The sequence below is a fragment of the Austrofundulus limnaeus genome, unplaced genomic scaffold (assembly GCF_001266775.1).
Source record: "Austrofundulus limnaeus strain Quisiro unplaced genomic scaffold, Austrofundulus_limnaeus-1.0 Scaffold1029, whole genome shotgun sequence".
NCBI lineage: Eukaryota > Metazoa > Chordata > Actinopteri > Cyprinodontiformes > Rivulidae > Austrofundulus > Austrofundulus limnaeus.
Window position 1 is genome coordinate 7,861 of NW_013953431.1, and position 11,028 is coordinate 18,888.

The 11,028-nt window shown below is 41.0% G+C and overlaps 1 protein-coding gene across 1 annotated transcript in view; it reads right to left on the reverse strand.

Annotated features, from left to right (window-relative positions):
• Nucleotides 1-4,569: 4,569 nt before the first annotated feature.
• Nucleotides 4,570-11,028, reverse strand: part of LOC106533818 (retinoic acid receptor beta) — a gene marked incomplete at its 5' end in the record, with an annotated part of 108,437 nt that continues 101,978 nt past the window's right edge. The window contains 2 exon segments of the mRNA XM_014030259.1: nucleotides 4,570-5,626; nucleotides 5,888-6,046. Of these exon segments, the coding sequence (XP_013885713.1) occupies nucleotides 5,385-5,626; nucleotides 5,888-6,046 (401 nt within the window).

Sequence of the window (11,028 nt, forward strand, 5' to 3'; positions counted from 1 at the left end):
GGTCTAAGGAGCCTTTCAGAGGACTGGGTCTAAGGAGCCTTTCAAAGGGCTGGGTCTAAAGAGCCTTTCAGAGGACTGGGTCTAAGGAGCCTTTCAGAGGACTGGGTCTAAGGAGCCTTTCACAGGACTGGGTCTAAAATGACTTTCAGAGGACTGGGTCTAAAGAGCCTTTCAGAGGACTGGGTCTAAAATGACTTTCAGAGGATTGGGTCTAAAGAGCCTTTTAGAGGACTGGGTCTAAAAAGCCTCTCAGAGGGCTGGGTCTAAAAAGCCTCTCAGAGGACTGGGTCTAAAAAGCCTCTCAGAGGACTGGGTCTAAAAAGCCTTTTAGAGGACTGGGTCTAAAAAGCCTTTCAGAGGACTGGGTCTAAGGAGTCTTCCAGAAGACTGGGTCTAAAAAGCCTTTCAGAGGACTGGGTCTAAGGAGTCTTCCAGAAGACTGGGTCTAAAAAGCCTTTCAGAGGACTGGGTCTAAGGAGCCTTTCAGAGGACTGAGTCTAAGGAGCATTTGAGAGGACTGGGTCTAAGGAGTCTTTCAGAAGCCTGGGCCTAAGGAGACTTTCAGAAGACTGGGCCTAAGGAGCCTTTCAGAGGACTAGGTCTAAAGAGTCTTTCAGAAGACTGGGCCTAAGGAGCTTTTCAGAGGACTTGCTGAGAATGTGTTTTGTCTGTTGTTTTGTTCATGTCGCCCTCGTGAGTTTTTCTCAGTATATTTACTACTCATCCTTCCTCAGTCTGTTTTCTAGGTCACTCATTGTAATTATGCTCACCTGTCACTTGTTTTGTAATCAGTCCCCTCTCCAGCTGTCGCTCATTTCTCATTTTCTCTGTTAGTATATATTCTGGTTCAGTTCTTCATCTCATCGCTGGTTCATTGTTTTGGTTTCCTTACCAAACTTTGATGTCCCTTCATGCTCCTAGTTTTCTTGTTGTTTTGCTGACCCGTCAGCCTGTTGTTTTATTTAATAAATCGTTTATTCTAAAATCTTACTCTCCGTCCGGATTTGGGTTCGTTCCACTACATCTCCTAACAGGACTGGGTCTAAAGAGCCTATCAAAGGACTGGGTCTAAGGAGTCTTTCACAGGACTGGGGCTAAAGAACCTTTCATAGGACTGGGTCTAAAGAGCCTTACAGAGGACTGGGTCTAAAGAGCCATTCAAAGGACTGGGTCTAAAAAGCCTTTTAGAGGACTGGGTCTAAAGAGCCTATCAAAGGACTGGGTCTAAGGAGCCTTTCACAGGACTGGGGCTAAATAAACTTTTAGAGGACTGGGTCTAAAGAGCCTTCCAGAGGACTGGGTCTAAAAAGCCTTTTAGAGGACTGGGACTAAGGAGCCTTTCAGAGGACTGGGTCTAAAGAGCCTTCCAGAGGACTGGGACTAAGGAGCCATTCAGAGGACTGGGTCTAAAGAGCCTTTCAGAGGACTGGGTCTAATGAGCCATTCAGAGAACTGGGTCTAAAGAGCCTTTCAGAGGACTGGGTCTAAAGAGCCTTTCAGAGAACTGGGGCTAAAGAGCCTTTCAGAGGACTGGGTCTAAAATGCCTTTCAGAGGACTGGGTCTAAACTGCCTTTCAGAGGACTGGGTCTAAAGATCCTCTCAGCAGACTGGGCCTCATTTAAAGACTGAGACAGAGAGCAGAACTGCTCTGAGATCTAATGGATCCAAATCTAAAACTGCTTTTGGAAACCACAGATGAAGAGAGAGGGACCAGCCAGTCTTGTATTTATTAGTGCACGGTTCTAAAGCCTGCCTCCCTGGGTGTGCATTAGTCTCTGTGGCATGGGCAGCTGACACATCTGTAATTCCATCAGTGCAGAAAAGTGTCTTCAGGTTTTAGAACATCTGCTCAACAGTCCTTAAATTTGATCTTGTACATTTGGAACATGAAGCGGTGTTCTGAAGGCAGAAAAAAAACTGAAGAATAATATTGATCCTAATGTGGTCCCAAACCAGCATCATGTGTTGCTGTGGAGTCTCAGTCCTCCAGAACACATTGAAAGAACAAAGATAAAGCAGCTGGACCTCGGTTCTGTAGCGGAATACGTGCAGAATTCCATCTAAACTGAGGTTAGTGTTATTATTTTTACCAGGATGGATCCGAACCCCCTGACCTGACATGTAGAAATGAGGTCAGGATGGATGTTCAAGGGATCCCTGATTAGTTGTAACATTAGACTTTATTTGATAAACATATATTTTAACTGTAAAATAAAGACTGTAAAAATGCTGTAGGCTGTTTAATTTTGTAAATTTTTAAAAATGTATTTTAACACGGATGGAGCCATTTTATTTCCACACAAAGCATTCTGGGTAAATGATGACGTGGATAGGTCCTCGGTGCGAGGCTGCTAGCGAGCTATATCCACCCTGAAGGTTAATCTTGGACAATATCTGATGATCGACTCTTTTAAATGAAACCAGAGAGTGTTGACAGAGAGGAGAAGGTAGAAATGACTCAGCCTGGAACTGAAAATATGGATGGAGGACAACAGAGCTGCTTCATGGAAGAAGAACCTCAGCTTAGCCTGTTAGCCTTTGGGCTAACAGGCTTTTAAACTTTTAGTTTAAAAATGACAAAAACTGAACATCCTACAGTATTTTTACAGTCTTTATTTTATAGTTAAAATATATGTTTATCAAATAAAGTCTAATGTTACAACTAATCGGGGATCCCTTTCAGGTCATGTGGCTCTGGGTTTTCTCTGGTTTCTGTTTTAATGTAAAGAGTGACCCAAAATAAAAATAAAATATCTGCTTAAAGAAATGATCAAAGAAAATAAAGTGCAAGACGTAGAGTGCTTATATCATGAAAGGAAGGTGACATCAGTCTGTGAGGAGAACATCTGGCAGCTCTGAGTTCCAGGGTTTCTCTACAACCCCAGTTCCAACAAAAGACCCTGTCACACTATAATGTTTAGACAACTTAGGCCAACTTATGAAAAATTTTAAGTCCTCTATAATGAAGATGGAATAAAAAATCAACTGAAAGACTCTTAGTAATTTAGACATAAACAATTTTCATAAGTTGGCATAAGCTGTTTAAAGCGTGGCATGGCTTGAAGTTGGGCCGTTGTGCAAAACAAATAAAAACAATACGATTCACAAATCCTTTTCAACATATATCCAACCCAATCCACTACAAAGACATGATATTTAATGTTCAAACAAATAATCTTTTGAACAAATAAACGTTTAGAAATTGATGCTGCAACACATTCTAAAAATAAACTAAGACAGGGACAACAAAAGACTGAGAAAGTTGAGGGACGCTTCAAAAACAGCTGTTTGGAACATTCCATAGGTGAACACTGGAAACAGGTGAGTGTCATGACTGGGTTTAAAGAGAGCATCTATGAAAGGCTCAGTCATGCACAAGCAAGGATGTGGTGAGGTTCACCACTTTGTGAACAACTGCGTGAGGAAATCGTCCAGCAGTTTAAGAACATTGTTTATCATTGTACACTTACAACAAATTTAGTGATTTTGTCATTGACTGTCCATAATATCATCAAAAGATTCAACGAATCCGGACAATCTCTGCAAGCAGCAAGTCTGAAAACCAACGTTACTGATTGTGCTGATTTCAGCAAGACAATGAAGTTCTGTATGTGTTCCAACAGTGTGGTTTCAGAGTAAAAGAGTGCAGGTACAAACTCAAAAAGAAGGAATATTTGAAGAAAAAAACAATAAAGTTTATCTGTTTGAACAATAAACATTTTGTCTTTGTAGTGAATTCAATTGAACATAGGTTGGAAAGGATTTTCAAATCATCATATTTTGTCCCAAAGTGACTCCAATGAGTCCCGACTTCATTGTTTCACTGTATGTGCACTGTTCTGTCAGCCAGTTCCACTAAAACATGGACCAGGTTGATGAGTGTCCCAAAGAATTCCTCCTCCGGAATAACTGATCAGACTGTAGATACAGAGAGAAGCTTTGCATTTTGAAACAAACAAACAAACAAACAAACAAACAAACAAACTTCAGTCATGTTTGGGTGCAAAACATTCTTTAAAACACAGTTAGTCCTGCTGTAAGTCTTGTTGTTCTTGTTAAAGGTTTTATTCATGGTGAAAGAAGCACCAGAGGCCAGGATGGGACCAGATCCATGACAGAACCAGAGTCCATGAAAGGACCAGATCCATTATGGGACCAGAGGCCATGAAAGGACCAGAGTCAGAATGGGACCAGATCCATTATAGGACCAAATCCATGATAGAACCAGAGTCCAGGATGGGATAAGAGGCCATAATGGGACCAGAGGCCATGAAAGGACCAGAGTCCTGGATGGGACCAGATCCATTATAGGACCAGATCTATGATAGAACCAGAGTCCATGAAAGGACCAGATCCATTATGGGACCAGAGGCCATGAAAGGACCAGAGTCCAGGATGGGACCAGATCCATTATACGACCAGATCCATGATAGAACCAGAGTCCATGACAGGAACAGATCCATTATGGGACCAAATCCATTACAGGACCAGAGTCCAGGATGGGACCAGATCCATGATAGAACCAGAGTCCATGAAAGGACCAGATCCATTATGGGACCAAATCCATGATAGGACCAGNCATTATGGGACCAAATCCATGATAGGACCAGAGTCCAGGATGGGACCAGATCCATGATAGGACCAGAGTCCAGGATGGGACCAGATCCATGATAGGACCAGAGTCCAGGATGGGACCAGATCCATGATAGGACAAGAGTCCAGGATGGGACCAGAGTCCATGACGGGACCAGAGTCCAAGGTGGGACCAGATCCATGATGGGACCAGAGTCCAGGATGAGACCAGATCTTTGGTGGAACCAGAATTCATGATGTCCAGAATGAGACCAGTTCTTTGGTGGAACCAGAATTCATGATGTCTAGGAGTTCAGGATAGGACTAGATCCAGGATGGGACCAGATCCATGACAGGATCAGATCAATGATGGGACCAGATCCAGGTTGTCCAGGGGTGCAGGAAAGGACCAGATCCAGGATGGGACCAGATCCATGATAGGATCTGATCCAGGATGGGACCGGGTCTGAAGCGTACCATGGTATGTACAATGTAAGAATGTCAACAACACGACAGGTGAGGAGATGAGACAGGACTAGTTTATCTGACTCCCTTCATGCAGGTATGAATTTACACAGGAGACCTGAGGACCATGGTCTCTGTGGCTCCAGTCCTGGTCTCAGGTAACCACAGATCCTTGTGGGTCTCCATGCTGACATTTTCTTTTTAAAGGAGAAAGTTCAGAGTAAATTGTTTAGAGTTAACTGGGTACAATGGTACCAGGTACAGAGTCTGAGCAGACGGTTCCAGGCTCCTCATCTGCTGCTCTGAATGTGCAAAGAACTGTCCCAAAGACCCCTGCAGGCCCCTCCTAGGGCTCAGCATCAGGGGGCTTGGATGTAACCTCTTCAGGGTCTGTGGACTCTGGTGAACCAGGGGGAGTGGTGTCCTCAGTGGGGCTGTCCTTGCTGCTTGGGGAACTTCCAGCAGCTTCAGTCGAAGTGCTGCTGCTGCTCTGAGCATCCTGACCCTCAGAGTTCTCCAGCATCTCCTGGATGAGAGGCGGCATGGAACCTGGAATCTCCATCTTCAGAGAGATGACCCGCTCTGCTCCTGCAAGACAACGAGTCAATCTTAACGTTTTATAAAAAAATCTCTGTTTCTTATTGTTGCTTAAAACCAATAAAAACCACAAAACATCTAAATGAGAACCAGCGTGGCACATTGAGAGAGATCCGTGGATCTTATCTGTCAGTTCCAGACCAGATCATCAGATTCAGTCCTTCCTTTCAGGATTAGTAGGTTTTTCTGTTTTCGAGGCCGAGCTGCAGCAGAGCTTTAAAACTTAAACGCACCTCATGATGGTCTTCCTACCTTTAGCACTGATGCTGCGCAGGTCGGTGATCTTCATCAGGGTTTTGGGGAACATGTGGGGTTTACTGGGCCGGCGCTTCCTCACGTAGATCTTCAGAGCTTCCAGCAGGGGCTCCTGGAGCTCGTCCACCTTGGAGGGCTCCTCCAGGTCCTGACGGTCTGACACACACACACAGTTTGATCAGAAGTAGATCATTTGGAATGTCACAATGCCGACTGGGATGCCAAGTGTAAAATGAAATGTTAAATCATTTTACTAACACATGTTTCGTTATTTATCTCACTTTCTGAGTGTTAAAATGTTCCTCTAACATTTTATTTTTATTTAGCTCACCGTCTTAAATTTAACAAATTTTTACTAAACGTTAAATTTTATTGTTAAAAAATCTAGATATTAAACACAAATATAAATGTTTAAATCTAAATGTAAAAGTTAAACCTAAAACGCTCCAATGCATTGGAGAGCTAGCAGTTGCTGTTGTCAGGATGATGATGTCATAGTATGAGCAGAGCACCAACAGAAAAGCCTGCGTTCCATTCTGAAATACCTAAATGTGTCCTGAGCCCACGGGGGGACATGGGGGATTTTTTTTTCTTTTTGCATTCCCACGAAAAAGTATTGCGTTACCTCGCAATACCTTTTGCTTTCCCTCGCAAAAGTCGTTTATCACTGTTGCACCTGCCAGTTTATTAAAAACTCACATGTTTACCACTAGCGAGTTAGCCTACTGCTTTAATTCAGCTTTAGAATGAATATACAGTATCACACAGCCACGCATGGAAATATGTCATATGCCGATATTTTAACATAGTGCAGCCACGCAACATCAATATCAATTTCACGAACTTGTGGCGACACATCCTGTTTTTGTAACTGGATATTTCAAAATAAAAGTCTGATATAATTCAGTTCATGTACAAATCAAACTTTTGCATGGGAACGCAAAACAACATTGCGAGGTAACGCAAAAGTATTGCGAGGTAACGCAAAAGTATTGTGAGGGAATGCAAAGGTATTGCGAGGCAACGCAAAAGTATTGCGAGGCAACGCAAAATTATTGTGAGGTAAAGCAAAAGTTTTGCAAGGTACCACAAAAGTATTGCGAGGGAACGCAAAGGTATTGCGAGGCAACGCAAAAGTATTGCGAGGGAAAGCAAAAGTATTGTGAGGAAACGCAAAAGTATTGCGAGGTAACGCAAAAGTATTGCGAGGGAACACAAAGGTATTGTGAGGTAACGCAAAAGAAAAAAATTCCCCATGTCCCCTCGCGTATGGAGGACCAAACCTATCATTATTGGAAATAAATGTATAAATATATAACTGGCGTATTAAAATAAATTATAGGGTCAAAAAGAAGTTTGACAAATAAATTATTGTGCCATTAAATCAATTACATCAATTATTTAGATATAAATGTGTATTTACATTTTAATTTTGAAGGATTATATTTTCTCTATGTGCTTTATCGCATATTTTTTGTTTATGTTTATTCATTACAAGTACATTTGTTGTAATTTGACTTTTCCAAGCCATTATTTTCTTCTTTCACATTTATCACCAATCACATATATTTAAAACATGCTTTTTCACCTAATAATATTTTATTTCTCAAATTATTTTATCGTTCTTTTTTTTCTTAAACACTGATATATTTTCTTCTATTATATACCTTTGTTGTATATTTTTACCAAACACATTTCCCTGAGCGCATTTATTTTCATCTCTTTTTTTTACATTTCTTGCTGGCTGTATTGTCTTTTCCAGCTCYACATGCAGCAGGGAATGTAAAAACAGAGGAGGCGGTCTTAAGAAAAGCGTCACCGCCCCAGCTTCTCGCCTATTGGCCGAGGTTCCTTTAAACTAGACCTCGGCCAATAGGCGAGAAGCTGGGGCGGTGACGCTTTTCTTAAGACCGCCTCCTCTGTTTTTACATTCCCTGCTGCATGTGGAGCTGGAAAAGACAATACAGCCAGCAAGAAATGTAAAAAAAAGAGATGAAAATAAATGGGCTCAGGGAAATGTGTTTGGTAAAAATATACAACAAAGGTATATAATAGAAGAAAATATATCAGTGTTTAAGAAAAAAAAGAACGATAAAATAATTTGAGAAATAAAATATTATTAGGTGAAAAAGCATGTTTTAAATATATGTGATTGGTGATAAATGTGAAAGAAGAAAATAATGGCTTGGAAAAGTCAAATTACAACAAATGTACTTGTAATGAATAAACATAAACAAAAAATATGCGATAAAGCACATAGAGAAAATATAATCCTTCAAAATTAAAATGTAAATACACATTTATATCTAAATAATTGATGTAATTGATTTAATGGCACAATAATTTATTTGTCAAACTTCTTTTTGACCCTATAATTTATTTTAATACGCCAGTTATATATTTATACATTTATTTCCAATAATGATAGGTTTGGTCCTCCATACTCGCGAGCTCCGTAAATGTGAACTTCAAAATTTAAGATTGAACTTTTTTTTACAATCTATAGATTTATCATTTAAACATATTTTTTAACATTTAGATTCATCATTTACTAAAAATGAGCTAAATTTAATAGTGACTAAATGACAATAAAATTTTAGTGGAAAATTTTAACTCAGAAAGTGAGCTATATGATGAAAAATATGTTTGTAACTTTTTAAATATATTTTATTTTACACTTGGCGCTCCATAGCCAACATCTCGTTAGATGAAGCTGCAGCTCAGCTGCGAAGTTGAGTAGAGGCTAATGCTACGTTCACACCGAACGCGTTTTGAGCGGCCAAAAAGCATAAAACGCCTCTCGTTGGACTATTTTCAGACCGAAGAACGCACTAGTGTTCAGACCAGAACAAGCAGCAGCAGCAGCGAGGTGTGGGAGGAGCGTCTATTCGGCGGGTGAAATAAAGATAAAATAAAAGAAAATGGCTTTGATTTATTTACTAAAAAGCAAGTGAACGTTGCGCACAGCAGATAATTAACTCACCAGATGATTTAGAGGTGATTTGTTCGGTTAGTTTCGTCACTCCAGAAGCTGCCAGCTGACTGACTTTTTTCCTTTTTTGGTCCTGAGCAGCTGATCCACATCGGTGCTGATATATCCTGCCAGAAAATCCAACTGCACACGGTCGATTTCAGGTAAAGATCTCCAGTCCGTCTGTTTCGGTTTTCAGTGGGAGACGCGTCGAGCGGCGAAAAGTTCAGATATTTGAACTCTGGTGGCGGCTCGGGCGGCAGCGGCTTCCGCAGCACCGCATGCGCGGAAAACTCTCTGCGCCCCTTCCGCCTTCCTTGCGCGCCGCCCAAAACGTACGTGACGCAACGCACGACCCCTAGAGGTGCCTCCTCATAGACTTTGCATGTAAATCGGCCGCTCCTGCCACTAAAAACGCATTTGGTGTGAACGTAGCATAAGGGTCAATTAGCCTTGGCAGCTATTTTGAATTGGGCCGACTCTAAAGGTTATTCAGTAAGTAAGTAATTAAGTAAGTAAGTAAAACTTAATTTATATAGCACATTTCAAAATAGTGCTATATAAAGTATACAAAGTGCTTCAACTAACACAAACAAAAATAAAATAAAATAAAAATAGACAGAGCAAATTTAAACAAATGCAGATTTAAAAAGGTTAGTTTTTAACTGAGCTGTAAAGGAGTCCAGTCAGTTGTAGAAACACAATTATACACAATATTTATTGTCTGTGAGTTGAATTAAAATCCATCCATTTATAAGATCTTTTGCTAATAGACAAATAATTAGAGGCTGAGTCGAGTTATTCATGATGAACGATGAGTCAGCATCTTGTTCACAGGTTCTTCTCATGTTAGGAACTGACTCAGCTGTTCAGGTGTGTTTCATCATTATAATGTTCTATAGCTAAGGCTTATTTTAGCTTTTGTTCTTACTGTATAGTTTGAGCAGCTCAGTTTCATGAAATAATTCAGCAGTCACACAGGGTTTGTGCCGTCGATGCAGATATTCCTGGTTAGTTGTCTTTAATGCTGGTAGGAAGCAGGGAGGTTCTGTGGGTCTGTTAGCAGAACCCAGTGTTTGTGTTCCGGCGGTGGGCCACCAGGTGGGAGTGTGTACCCTGAAACCAGCAGCAGTCAGGAGGGGGAGGGGCTTACAGCCACAATCAGAGGTGAGCTGTACTTTCATGGATTGTGCAACAGTGTGTAATGTTTGCTCAGCCGCTGTGAGCTGACTCTATAAATATAAATSTTGAATAAAAATGCAGCAGTGAAGGAGGCCGAGCTGCCAGAGCAACGGCAAGAAGAAACATGAGACTGAAACTTTGTGTGAACAGTTGTACCACTGCTACAGCCTCATTATTCTCATGTTTACCTGCCTCTGTTGGCTCAGACCCGTGGAGGAGTTTTAACAAAACTTTCAGAAAATAATCTACAGTTCATCTGTAACAGATTCACTTTGGGAGTAAATCACATTTAAGATGCTGTCAAAGCTAACGGACATTAGCTAACAGAAGCTGTCTGTAACTCAGTGAAATTGACAGAAATAGACAGCTGAGAGTCATTTATGAGACGTGCTCTGAGTGCTAACAGGTGCGACTGAACATAATGAGGTTTTAAAGGTCGGACCCAAGCAGCAGGCAGACTTTGGGTTGTGGATCATCACATGTGCCCACATCACACTCCCTGTTTTTATAAATATGATGAGATGTCACCAATGGGCTAACTAGTTTCTGATAATAAAGTCAGTGTGACATGGGGATGTATGATGAATTGGCATTAAGATTGGTGTCGATCCGATAAGTAAAATTGGGCTGATATCAAATGTCCGATATTGATTTCCCACTTTCTAAGTTCTGTTTTGGAGGGGAGATGGTTGATTGAATTGTATCTGTTTGATCATGATAGTGATAGTTATTCCTGCACATCCAGGAATAAGGTAAATATCAGTTGTTGGCCATAACACCAATAATAATATTGGATATCAATATTGGCTGAGATTTTTATATCAGTGCATCCCTTGTGCAACACTATAAGAAAGATAGAGATGAGCACCTTACCACAATGTATGAGAGGCCTTTAGGCCAGTGGTTCCCAAACTTTTTATCTTCAGACCCACAAAATATCCATGGCTTAAACTTGTGACCCCAAATATTACTGGTCTGAGTACAC